The sequence below is a fragment of the Curcuma longa genome, chromosome 1 (genome assembly GCF_044706935.1).
Source record: "Curcuma longa cultivar G26 ecotype Majalengka, Jawa Barat chromosome 1, ITB_CL_G26_1.1, whole genome shotgun sequence".
Classification (NCBI taxonomy): Eukaryota; Viridiplantae; Streptophyta; class Magnoliopsida; order Zingiberales; family Zingiberaceae; genus Curcuma; species Curcuma longa.
Window position 1 is genome coordinate 17670236 of NC_133861.1, and position 13839 is coordinate 17684074.

Genomic DNA, 13839 nt, shown 5'->3' on the forward strand with positions numbered 1-13839 from the left:
AAAATTTCTAACTAAAAATAAAACACATCATAAAGTAAAGCAGACAAATTCTCCGAACTTCACAGAAGTAGCCAGAAGCAGTGCCAGGCATACTGCAAATATTGCATAAAACCGAAAGGCAAACGGTGCATTCCATGGGAAATACTCACGCGATGAAACCGAGTGTAAACTCAATTTTCTTCTTCATCGTCCAGCTCATAGACCTTGAGCAGCTGAGCACACTCAGGCAAGGGAGTGTCCTTCTGGAATCCAAGGGAATTCGCATATCTAGTGGCCGAAGCAATACCGTTATTACTACTGAGGAACACAGGAGCTTTCTCACGGCCCTGCAGTGTAGCCTTGCACCCGCTCTCCGGACTGCTAACGAGCATAGATTCACACATCTCATCCTCATGTTCCCCAGCAACTAGGATATTGTAGGTGCCAGTGTGGTCAGTAGTACCCTCAAAACTGGATGTTGTTTCCCCTGTGGCTTTCTGTCGGCACTCGACTTTTACCTTTGCACCTATGCAAAAAAAAAAAACAAAAAACAAAGTTGCAATGTGAAGGGGATAGTTTGAAAGAGTAGAACGATCAGTTATATAGATCAGCGTATGTTATGCGATCGTCTGACATCAACATCACAAATGGCAAAGTGAATGTAGCAGGGAACTTTCTGCAGTTGACCCTACGACTGAAGAATTTCTAATTGCTTATTAGCTTTAGATTTAGTGAATTTGGCCTTTTCTTGCTAAGTTTCTTCCTTGGAGATAATACTAATTAAGTCAGAACTCATGCTCACAGAAAAGTTCACAAGCTCAGTGATGAGTTAATCTATAAATATTTATCTGTCTACATCCCAACAAATCTCTATTTACGAAGAATACCAAAGTAATAATAGTATAAAGGTTTAAGTTGTCATAATTTTTCAAAATTTAATAAAATTATCTCATGAATTGAGGATACGGCTTTTGTGGCCACCAAATCTACATTTTTGTAAACATTAGCTGTTGACAAAAAAATTGCTTTAAATGAATCAATACTATCTAACTAACCTACAGTTTTTTTGCATTAGTCTGTTTTTCTTTCAGGAACACTATTCATTCTTTAGCAAAAACCTAACTCAAATGAGAAAGCACTCACTTCCTTAGTCACATATCTCCGATTAAGGTATATTTAAAATACTATTAGATCCTCCACTTATATGTCATAACATTTTGGGTTAGATTAATCTCCTTCTTGGGCTTTAAAATTAGACCCAATCACCAGTAGAGACTGGCAAACATTATCTTCCATATATGCAGACAATATATACTTTTTCTGTCATCAAGTTCTACTTGTTCCAACTATTTTCCATCAGCTAAATGAATCTCATCCTCCTTTTTTTTTGGCTGTGAATTTTTTTCTGTATATTTGTGGAATTATGGTTGGCGCATTTTTTTCTTCAAAATGAATCCAAATCCACCCTCAAATACTAGCCTAAAACAGTTAAATTAAACTTAATAGTAGTGATCTGTCAAGGCCATAAAATCTCCTATAAACAAAATATCTCATAATATGGAACTAAAATAAGTTGTCACAAATTTCTTCATATACAGCTTAAGGTCTCATTTACACTCAAAATTTATCTTATAGTTTAAAATCCTCCCTGACCAATGGTAGCTCAGCCATTACACTTTTCCAAACATTTCCTATCCCTAGGTTTGGATGTACACTTAATAGTGTTACAACTCACCCAAGTAAAGAACTTACTCATTAACTTATTACTAGTAATCAATGGCCCAAATGCTTAAACTTAAGTTAATCCCCTTAATTAGCCCACAAATCCCAATAAACAAGGGCAGCACACATTTGCTTTGGGAGCTAAATTACTATATAAAACAGAAAAGATAAATCTCCAGATAAATATTATTAACAAAAGAGATAAAGATTATTAACAAAAGATAAACTTGAGTTTATCTAGAAACTTATCTTTTCGCTGTTAAATTTTTATGGCTTAAACCCTAACCAAAGAGACAGATCGGTGGCCAAGAAACGTAATATGGTTAGACCCTCACCTGTAACGTAGGTTGACGCCGGCGTCTCGAACCCGGCGCGGCATGTGTCGCAGAAGACGCGGCCCTGGACGACGAATCCCGGCTTGACGCCGGCCACACCGCGGGCCGCGAACGCGATCGATGGGAGGACGCACGCCACCGCAAAAAGGGCGGCGGATGCCAAGATTAAGTGCTTGGCCATGGAAGCGACGGAGTTGGAGCGCAGAGAAGGAAACGGGAAAAGGAAGAGCGTCGGAGGAGCGGAGGGGGAGTGATCTGCGAAGCGCAGCAGAAGAGTTTTAATGTGATTATGATATCGTCACTCGCGGTGAGAATATGTTTATGAAAACGTTAAAATCCCCTTGGTTTCTAAGAGCTACGAACGAATCGTGAATGGCGAGCACTGCATAGTTAGGTAAGATAACTGGCGGTGACATGATCTGCAAAGTTGATACATGGAAGGCCAGCTGTAGTTGATTCGATGGGTAAAAAATCTTTATTTCCCACCGTAATTGTTAAGAATTCAGTAGTTCCGAATTATAATTCTGATAAATAAATAAGTAAATAAATATTTTATTTTTAATCAACTTCTAAGTCTGCTTGTCAAAAGTGAGTGGAAAACTTTTATTTTCTCCTACGGACAGTTTTCTAATTGGCGTTCCATAAATAAATCAAAGTGATGTTTTTTTTAAATTTTTCGATGTATGTTGTAGAAAATGGTAATGTGAAATATATATTAATCGTGAAATTATATGCCAGAACATTTGGTATAAATTATTAATTAGAAAAATGTTAAATAGATAGAATAAGATAATGAAAAGGATTTCCCTTATATAGGCACATGTATATATATATATATATAGATTAATGTTTATCCGAATTTGGATGGACGTGTATGGTCCACCTAAGCAAACGATATAAATAATATACTATTTTTTAAAGAAAAACTTAAATAAAATACTTAACTATCGAAAACTAAATATTTATTTTATTTTAAAACTAAAATTATTACAAATATTTCTATTAATATTATTAGTTTAGGATGAAAATAATTTTTATGTGACTTCCGTAGGGTCGATGAACAACCGTTTTACCATTGCACTGGTAGTTGTCGCATTATCAAGACAAAAGATAGCCTAATGGCAGTTTACAGTTAGGATCTCCACGTGGAAGGAATTTGGCTTCGACAGTATGCCCGCCCCGGCAACCCTTATGAAATTGTCAAATTTCTCGCCGGAAAATCCTTGAAAAAGAAAAGAATCAAAATTCAAATTTCATCAAAGGGAAAACCGTCTAATTTTAGGATTAATTGAAAAAGAATAAAACTCGATGGCAAGATAAGAATCATACACACAAATTTTAAATAGTTTGAAAAGGAGGAGAACCGAGATCGCAACATGGAGGCCAAGGAACCATAAAAAAGGACTTTAGCAGCCACTAAGAATCATTAAAAATATTTTCAATTAAATAACTAAAGTCTGCTAGTACACAACAAAATTAGACTAAACAAGAGGACTATGAAACATCTTCCTTTTATAATTACTTTAAAAAACTAAAGGAAAAAAAGGGAAAAAATAAGAAGAATTAGATATGAGAGTAATAAAGAGTAATAACATCGTTACTGTATCCAATGCCTGCTTGCCCGATCCAAGTCGATGTCCGTGAGTAAATTACCCTTTACCGAATGATGATTCTCTGACAATAAAGTTTCACTGGCCTTGAGGTCTTGCGACTTGTTGTCAGCTATTCGTAAGTTTCCTCGTGTGATCTTGTCTTTGCCATCGTACGAAACAATTGTTGTCACTATCACGCTTCACGATTCTCTCTGATAGAAGTGATTGTGTTATACCGTAATGAAGCGGTTTTTAACCTCAAGATTGGGAATGTGAATATGTTTATGTTATCGCATTTTTGCTCTAGCAAAAAATACACCAGCTAAGAGACCTGCAGAGGTGGGTTTAAGATCGTCAATTAAACGCACGGAACCTACAAAACGCATAGACGCAAAATGAAGACAGCTTACCAAAAACAATGCTCAACAGATTCTCTAAGCTGGTCGGAACTTTGAAAAGAAGGATTCCAGCAATTGAAAGCGGAATCTTATTTAGTGATCCTACAAGGCTGCAAACTCACATCAGAAGACAATTAGCTCAGACTATTTGAACGATATGCAAAATGGTATTATGCATCATTGATCAGGACTATAGAATATAGGAAAATATAGAGATCTCTAATCAACTGTGTAAAACCCAACAATTTGGTTAAGCATTTGCTTCGATATTGAGTAATCGGTAGACAAAAGTCCTAGGGTAGAATGGATCATCATCAAACTGTGTGGTTGGTTGGGTGGGTGGGCATGACAAATATTCAGACCAAAAGCAAAAGTAGCCATTATTTGAGTAAATAAGTAGTGTGACTGAGGATGGATTGACAATGAAGCTTAACAAACTTAGTTTGGCAAATTAAGGATTTTCTGCTCTACCTGTATGTAGTTGCACCTGTCTGATGAAGAAACCACATCGAAGTGAAGCTGATAGCGAGCCCTAGAAAACCACTTAGAGTTGCCACCAGCCAAAACATAGGCATCTTCAAAAGTGGCCTGCCAATTCATTCGACAATTCATAAGACTAATAAAGAGAGTGCTTCAGAGAATGTAATGAATTTGAAATGATACGGGCAGCAGCTTACAGTACAAAATATTTCACTAGGTTTTAGTTAATAAATTCTTTTAGTCAAAATGGCAACATAAATTCACATATATCAATTTATATTTCAACACTAAATATTTGGTGAAAGTATTTTGTATATGCAATAATTATCAACTGTCTTTCTGAAACAATCTTTTCCATTAAAAATTGAGACATCACTGCAGAATCCAAGTATTTTTGCTGACTAACACGATTAGTCGGTCCCAGAAATACAGAATTGCAGAACAATAGACATGAATCTTAGCGGCAAAGGTTATGCGAGAGCTAGTCAGCCCAATGGCATGCATTACTTGTGTTTTTATATTTGTTTTTCATTTCCTTTTTCAAGAAGTGTAATAAAACAAATTAAACCTATTGTGGATGCTATTATCTTCAGAGTTTGAAATCTTATGTCACCGATGGTCAGGTCAGGGGGCATGGGTGAAGAGTAGCATTCCAATAAATAACTGACATCGATACTATGCATAACAACCTCCTTTCCTATCTGTGTTGATTGTTCCAATTAGTATTATGTTGTGCTGACAATATTCTTTGACACTGTGTGATATACATCAAATGAATTCAAACAATATTTATTATTATTTTTTGAATTTATTTCCTCTAAAATTCTAACTCAATTATAGAAATATAAGTGAATGAGAATTAGATGAGTAAAACTCATCTAAATTTATGTAGACATTCTTTAGCACATGTCAAATCATGCCTAGTATTGGCACAATATATAATACGAAAGTTTAATTAATTGACTATCTTATTGCTACAATTTTATTTTTATAAGTAAATAAATTAAACGAAAAGAAAAGGTATTAAAAGAATAAAATTCATCTACATTCATCTCAGCAATAAAGCGTATCAAATGTTAGCAAAACATAGTACCAAAATTATACTATTCCACCCAGAGACAAAAAACCAGCATGGAATAATAATTTAAACTTTGTTCCGAGCTATGTAGTTGTCTTTTCAACTCCTTTCTTTCTCTTTCAATTTGCCATTGGCACCATCAGTTGGTACATCAGCATGTTACCAGACTCATTGTTTCACTTAAAGATTAAAAAACTAGAACAGCACAAGATTTTAGACCTCGATTGTCTTCTATGAAAGCCTGAGTTAAATATGACTGAACAGCACAACACTCTGCTGAAACTAAACTATCATTGTTAATCAATTGATGACTGATCAAACTACCATCACAATGTTTATAGTTTTTTTATGTCAAATGATAAAATGATAAAAAAAATACCATAAAGATTAGACAATTCATGTTCCAGAATAAAAAACTGAAGCAGTTCATAAAAATTATTACTACTGAAAATCAAACAATGTATGTAGTAAGAAATCAACATAAACTACTCACGTTTTATAAAGATAATCAATTTCCTTGAAAGCAAATATAAGCAGAAGTCCCAGAGGAAGAGAAAGGATGTTATTAAGCAAAACCATTGAAAACTCATTTAAGTTTCCTGATTTGGTGACTTGCTTTGCAGTATCCATAACTCGCCGTAGTGTTAACTGAGGTGTAGGAAACCCTTTGTTAGTTCATTGAATAAAGAAACAAAATTGTCACATTTACAAAAAATGTGATCAATAATATCAGATTCCTGGTTTGTCAACTATTATACATTACAAGATAGCAAAAAAAGCAAGGTCAAAGTAGAACATTTCACATACTGCAGTTAGACTATTGAAGTTTTTTTCCAAAATAGGTTCAATATAGTCAATGATTGGATTGCAATACGTTGACTCCAGTGAAAATTGAGCAATTTGGAAAAAAACATGTATGGATAGTAGGTTGCAATAGTAACAGTATATCATTCTTGGAATATACTCTCACATATCAGTCTGTGTTTAAATACATAGAAATACCACAAATCAAACAAGCTATCTCAATGGATATAATAAAACGTTTTTCTCCTTGCAAAACATGTAGCTAACCTTGCTTAATAGGTTCTAGCTCATCTTGAAAACTATTTTGCTAGAGTGGCTTTTATGTCTCTACTCAATTGGCTATTGTAATCAAAGAAGCAGTGCCCAACACACCATATTTGGCTGCAAATCAATATTTCTTTGACAATGAAGAAAAATTCAAAGAGAAGAAAAAAGAAGCCCAAGAACTTGTGACACTAGTGTTCCATAACAGTTATAAATTTGTAAGAACATATTTAAACAAAATAAGAAACGAATTGATGTGACCCATTATAAGCACTGATTGGCACAAACATGGGATGGTCTTTGAATCTGCAGAGTAAATAAGACAAAAAACTGACCGAATAGGATGCTGTCAGAAAACAATTTAAGATTTGCCATGCATAGCCAATTGCGTTAAATGATAGATCCGTTATCCCTCCAGAAATTGCCGAAACTATCTGCAGAAATAGTTGGTGTGTGATATTGCAGAAATAATATGTTATGCTAAAAAGCATGATTCTTAAAGAAAAATGTGACTAATTGAGAAAGGGGGCATAATCTATTTAAAAATGAATATCAATGAAGTAGCTAAATGAAAAAATATATATGCCAAGCAGTGCTAAGAATATTTGATAGCTTATCACCAGGCAACCCATCTACTCTATGTCCATCTTTAACAGTTAACGAGATTCCTGGACCAGTCATATGTGCATAAAGTCATTTCATATCACTGATATATATATATGCACGACTGAGTGCGCGGGGTGCCCGGATCACTTCGGGCACCCTGACTCGCCCTGATGTGCACTCAGTCGCAGACGCCGTGCGCACAGGAAGGCACACAGCATATCATAATCGTGTGTGTGTGTGTGTAATTCTGTTTAAATTGTATGCTTAATTTTTTTCTGAGCTTGATAAGGAGGTACCATTAGGATCAGAGCTGTCCACACTTTCCTGTCATGATGCTTCATGAAAAGGTATGTCTCGCCAATAGCAGTAATGACATTAGTAACATTCTTAAGAACTGTTACCATGGCAACATTGATGTATTTTAAGCTGTGACAGGAAAAAAAATCATTAGCATTATTTGAACAAGTATCTTCGATTATGGGATAGTAATATTTACTCACACAAGATAATGTTGCTGTGTGGGTCACTACTTATGTAAGTAAGCTATAAATACTAATGTCTACTGTGGAAATAATGAAAGATTGACCAAACACAAACAAATAAGATAGAACAAATCACATGGTACTGGCAAGATTTAGAAAAAAGGAATGCTTATAGTCTAAGGAAATACAGAACTAGGATAGAATTTTTCCAACAAAAACTAACTGGGAAAGCTAACTACCTAATTTAGAGATAGATGCAATGTCAGTTTATTGACATAAAATCCATCATGTCATGTGAACTGAGTGATTACAAGAGGTCCGGAGATAACAGTGTTACACCCTACATCGTTCAGGCCTTCAAGTGAAAACATAGAGCTTTAAAGAGAGGCTGCTTTATTTTGGTCTGAAACAAAAAGGAAAGAAGGATGTGGAGGAAAGGAACAAGGAAGAAGAACATTCTTTTGTTTACTTGGAAGGGAAAGAGGAACCAAATTTTTTCCTCCTGACTCTTTCCAGCCAAATAGTATGAAAGAGAGAATAGGAGGCAAGCACATTGACCAATTAGTTGAGGGAAAAGGCCAATAGTTTCTGACTAATCTCAAACTAGTTGCAAAATTCAACCGATGTTGTCGACTATTACAGATCAATAAAATATGTTGATTTATTCGTTCTTTTGTTCCTCATCCTCAAGCCGAAAAAATGACCAATTTATGTCATTTCATTCCTTTTCCTACACTTTCTCTCTTTTCCTTCCCTTCTCTCCATGTCTACACCATGGTTTCTTGTCCTGATAGCAAGAAAGTTCAAATTGACATTAAAAAACTTGTTTGAAGCCAATGTGTGAGTTGGAAGAAATATATCGATTTTATTCTAAGAAACAAGACATACTACACCTTATATGACAACAACACTGCTCTAACGCTCTTCCTCAAGGTGAAGTTTCACAAATTAAAAAACAAGATTGACTAATACATTAGATGATGATATCATGACACTACTGCAACAAGCTCCCTCTAACTATGATAGTGAGGTGTTGAACTCAACAGCTTGGTTTGTGCTTCAAAAGGGTACTCATTGAATAGAATCTTCTTCCATAACTCCCCTTAAACAGGTGTTGAATGAAAGAAAACTCTAATGGATTGCCAGTGAGACAAAGACAAGGCAACCAATATTTATTCATTGAGATGTAAAAGAGAAAATATTGTGAAAATCCAACAAAAGTTGAATATTACTTCAAGGGTCAAAAAAAGATATTGGAAAAGAGAGTTAAATAAATTATGGCATCTACAAGAGAGGGAAAAAACTAATATTGAAAGAGAAAATTAGCCCAATATATATTTTAGGGAAGCGGAGCGAATAAAGAGATTCAATAAAAGTGTTCTGGACAAGAAAGTGAGATCAAGGTTTCAACATCTCTTGTGAGAAAGGAGAAATGCCATGAGAGATAAGTAAATTCCTCATCATTTTACCCCAAGAGATATAGAAGATAGCAAGAGAGAAAATACAAGAAAATGAGAAAAAAAGATCATACGTGGAATTCAATGACTAATCTTACTAAAAAAAATTTTAAAAATTGCACATCAACTTTATACCTGTGTTTCCATAAGTACAATAATTTTTAATTACTAGGAAGTTTAGCTTATTTGTTTTCCTTTTTTCTTATTTATTAGTAAGTACTTATGCATTCTTCATGTAGTTAATAACTTATGCTTTTCCAAATAGAATAAAGTTAAATAATTTTTTTTATTAATTAATACCTGCATACATATCAAATGTACCCAGATGCAGAACCTCTGGTATTAATGTATAGATAAGTACTTAGAGTTGACTCAAGATGAAAAACTACAGGATTATTTGTACACTTCTATTAGCTTTCATGCAGTTTTTAAGGGAACAAGTACTATATGCAACTAATCAAAGAAGGAAAATGAAAGTAAAGAAGATTACTCTATGGCATTTCCTTGATAAGCCTAGCAATCTCTGTTTCGTTCTTATCTAAATACTACCTCTCAATATTGATGCAGGATGAGCAACTAAGTGACAAAGATTAAAGAAATTGCAGCTAGAAACTTGTCGTACCTAAACATGCTTGTGACAAGCATCCCAACAAATATTATATTCACTGGTAACCAAACTTTGATTAATTTCCAAGTGAGTGGCTCCGTTGATACAACACCAAATGAAGTCAAAACGGAGACTACTACAACTGAAACAAAGTTCTGCAAGCAAAGAATTCGCATTAAAATGTAAGTCAGTTTAGTTGTTTGAAGCAATAATGAATTCTAAACATCATGATGTAGAATAGAAGCAAAGAAATAAAGGTTATATGCAACTACACCTGGTAAAGCATTAGCGATATCCCAGCATTAAAATCATACCCAGACAACACTACCTTGTTGACCAGGATCATGCTACATGATGATAAGCAGTATGCAAGACCAGATAGAAAAGCTCGGTTATTCAACTTTAGACGTCTATCATAGTGTAAAGGTTTATCCCTTTCCTTTTCAACTTTACCATCTTCTAAGTCCACATCATCTTCAAAGGATTTTGCTCCAGATAGTGGCCTGAAGATGAATATAAATACTCAGAAATTGGATACATGAAATCTATGCTTTGTAGATATATGCATAAGATCACAAAAGAAGATGAAACATGTAGCAAGTAAAAATGAAATGAGAAAACAAAACAAGAAATATGAATTAATTGCCACACAAGATAAAAGAAATATAAGCATATAAGAAACATTCATGAATTTATTCAAGGTTGAAGAAATCAATATTCATTATGCTTCATTTATAACATTATGAACTTAAAAATTTTGTACCTGTATGGAATTATTGTTCAATTTAGAGAATTTATTGAAAAAAGCTGTCCAATCAGTATCATGTGAAATAAGCATAATCATCATAATTACACAATATCAAAGTAACAAAGTGATCGATGAATTCTTTGCATTAACAATGGATATTGTCTTTAAGTAACAATCATTAACATTTACTGCTTAGATTGCTCAGTTCAATGAGAAATTTAACAATTAGTATGGAATACCAAAAAAAACAGAAATAAAATGGTTTTGTAAACTGAAATTTTATATAAAAAAAGGAAGAGTTATTTTTAAGTTGCAAAATGGCAAAAATTAGAAGGATAAGCGTATAAAATTATCGAGAAGAAAAGGAAAAAAAATGATACTTAACATATATGAAAGAGATGATAGGTATCATCTTGCCTGCTAACGTCTCTTCTTCCACTCACTACGGGACTTGTTGCAGGACCTAGTAAACTTCCATCCTGATCATGGCTCGCCAAACCATTTCTTTCACCATTTAGAATTAAACTACTGTTATCTTCAGAGTCAAGTCTTCCATGACGTCCATCAGGAGAGTTCAGAGGAGCATGCCTGGTAATTGAAAGGAAGAGGGATAAGTATGTTTTGGTATTTCACAAAACATGGTAAAAACAAGTGTGCTTCAAAAAGTAAGATGCAATGCCACCTAATGTCAAATTCTCGATACGTATACTAGTAGCATTAGAGGGAAAGCGAAGAAGACGACTTGGGCATTTGATAGTCCAGTTCCTCCTTCACCACAATCTACAACAAAGAACTAGTTCTCCTCACACAAAAGCTAACTCGCATAAAAGAATATTATCCCTCATTGATCCTTAGAAACTAGTAAACCTAACGAGAAGTAATTTTTCCAACAAAAAAAACGAAAAAAAAAAACCTGTAAAACATAAAACCCCAACACAACCAAACTCCATTCACAAATATCAACCCCAAATAGGCCATAATCAGTAATAATCACCAAAACAAACTGAATAAAGTTATTCGGACTTCCAGGGCGGATCGACAATACAACCTTTTCGGCAAGAAGTCGGAGCAATGCTTACCTGAAGCCCATCATCCGACGAGAAAGAATGAAAGAACGACGAATCCGAGTATGAACCACGCGAATGCCCTCCCCTTGCAACGAAACGAGACAGGGCAGCAGCAAGGCGAGGAGCAAATCAAATCGCCTCCATCTAATACGTAACGTTGACTCGTCCCTGTTACAAAGGCCTAAAAATTTAAAGAGCGTCGCGCCGTGGTAACCCACTAGTTTACCCATATGTTTCATGGACTCAGGACGACGCTGTTGACGGGTCTTCGCCATGACAAACCGTAGTAGGTCCCATGATACTAGTGTTCTTTTGTGACTTGTCGAACTGTTATGTAGCGTTCATTATATCGGAACGCGGAATCGTTCCGTAAGGGTGACAGGTTGTGGGATAGGGAAATGTCCATCTTCCAAGATAGCTCTTGAAAGGCACATGGAAAAATAACACGTGTCCTGCATCAAAGGAGACCCGAAATATTACTTATTTAATTCCTAGAAATCCGCTCATTGTTAAATGTTGAAGTGAAATAATGGAACTTGAATAATTTGATAAATGGAGATGCCATTTGGAGAGATTTAGTCAACTCTTGGAAGAATAAACCCAAGTTTGAATACTAAGCATTCTTATGATAAATTTGATCGACCCCAGATGCACTAAGATTTGATCAAAAGCATCGAGCACAAACTAAATGTGACTCCACTAGAAATAGCTAAATAAAATCATGCTTCTTGCTCTTTCTAGCAGATCCATTCGAGATCTTACTAACTAGAGTATTAAATCATGAAAAACTACTTGAAAATTCACATTGCTGATGATCTAAGAGTGAGCTGTTAATGTGTAAATTATTTGGATAGAGAATGAAGTTTTGTCCTTAAAAATGAAGACTTTTAGGCTGAAACATCTCTTAATATTTGAAGACATTTAAAAAAGATTTTTGAAATATAAAGTTAAAGCATTAACGTAAACACATATCTTTTTGAAATTCCTGACTCCATCTCAGTTGAGGTGAAGGTAGCAAAGATTGAAACTAAGATGACAAAGATTCTAGAGATAAACTCTGATAAAGTCGTGGACATCAAGATAGACTAAGTCGAGAAAAATGGCAGGCCTGAAGGACAATAGGTTAAAGACATGTTGATTGGAAGGACGGACTGCCTACGACTAAACTGATCTATAAAGAGATGCAGCAAAAACAGAGCTGTAAATCACAATCTCCCTAACAAAGAAAGAATTCTTCAAGGATAAACACACAAAGTTTTCCAAATCCTAAATTAATCACGATACTTTCTAATGAGACTCAAAGATGCACGGCTTCTTTTTGAAACATGCATGCCTTGGTTTGGCTGTCATATTCCATGATCTAGCAAAAAAATGATATCCCTCACTTCAGTGCAACCCAACAAGGATTTCCATCATCTCAATGCACAGTGTTAGAGTTTGGTCAGATCGAACCGGATCCTATTCAAAGCTATCCCTGCCGAACCCAACCTAAAACCTAGGTGATCTCATAGCATAAACCCCACCCCATATTTTCTGAGTGTACATCATTCGTCCCAATCTGTTTCTTTGCAAAGATGATGATGATGATGTAGCAGGATGATCACAATTTCAACAGCAAATGATCAAAAATGAAAAACAAAGCCTAAATACAACTTTCTTTCATCATTCGGTTACTTTTCCAATAGAAGTCCAGTTTGTCTTCAATATTATAGGAAGATAACTGCACACAACCTCCAGGAAGATTCACTAGTCACTGTCGCCGTATAAAAACCATATTCAAACTCAGTAGTACAAAATTTCAGTGTCTCAAGGAGAAGAAGGTACGCCAAACCATCACAGACTTTGATCATCTTCACCTTAAAATACTAAAAGAATGCTGTTTTTTTCTCTACTCTGCATGATTTCCAGATTTTTATTTATTTATTTTGATAAAACTGTCAGTGAGTTTTTGAACAGTGAAGCTGGCGATTGATTGATGCATGCATTTTATATTGCCCAAGCGTCACGCCGAGGAACAGAGACATCTTTGTTACACATGCATAGTGCTCACAAGGCGATGACGAGAAGCCGGACAATGTTTCTCCAACAGCGTGGAATCGGAAGTCAATTTTGATGGGGGAAATTTGTGCATGGCTCCGGCTGGCATTAATTTCCATGTGATCATTGACTCCACCAGCCTTGTTGTTTAGAACTAGAGTTAGATTGACAATGGTAAATGAA

The 13839-nt window shown here is 35.0% G+C and overlaps 2 protein-coding genes across 3 annotated transcripts; both read right to left on the reverse strand.

The window, feature by feature from the left end:
* Nucleotides 1–37: 37 nt before the first annotated feature.
* LOC141845584 (major pollen allergen Lol p 11-like) lies at nucleotides 38–2271 on the reverse strand. Its single transcript, XM_074733649.1, has 2 exons — nucleotides 2037–2271; nucleotides 38–505 (listed from the first exon to the last, which is right to left on the reverse strand). Exons 1-2 carry the CDS (start codon nucleotides 2215–2217, stop codon nucleotides 171–173), a joined length of 516 nt encoding a protein of 171 aa, XP_074589750.1. The 5' UTR covers nucleotides 2218–2271; the 3' UTR covers nucleotides 38–170.
* A 1184-nt stretch (nucleotides 2272–3455) lies between these two features.
* Nucleotides 3456–11721, reverse strand: LOC141821905 (GDP-mannose transporter GONST1-like). 2 transcript variants are annotated; one of them, XM_074709288.1, is made up of 10 exons: nucleotides 11632–11721; nucleotides 10970–11140; nucleotides 10079–10307; nucleotides 9820–9959; nucleotides 7555–7684; nucleotides 6988–7086; nucleotides 6078–6232; nucleotides 4498–4614; nucleotides 4039–4136; nucleotides 3456–3959 (listed from the first exon to the last, which is right to left on the reverse strand). In XM_074709288.1, the coding sequence occupies exons 1-10, from the start codon at nucleotides 11643–11645 to the stop codon at nucleotides 3916–3918; spliced, it is 1197 nt and encodes a 398-aa protein (XP_074565389.1). In that variant the 5' UTR covers nucleotides 11646–11721; the 3' UTR covers nucleotides 3456–3915. The 2 variants fall into 2 exon arrangements, with proteins under 2 accessions (XP_074565389.1, XP_074565397.1); XM_074709296.1 differs by lacking the exon at nucleotides 10970–11140.
* Between the last annotated feature and the right edge of the window lie 2118 nt (nucleotides 11722–13839).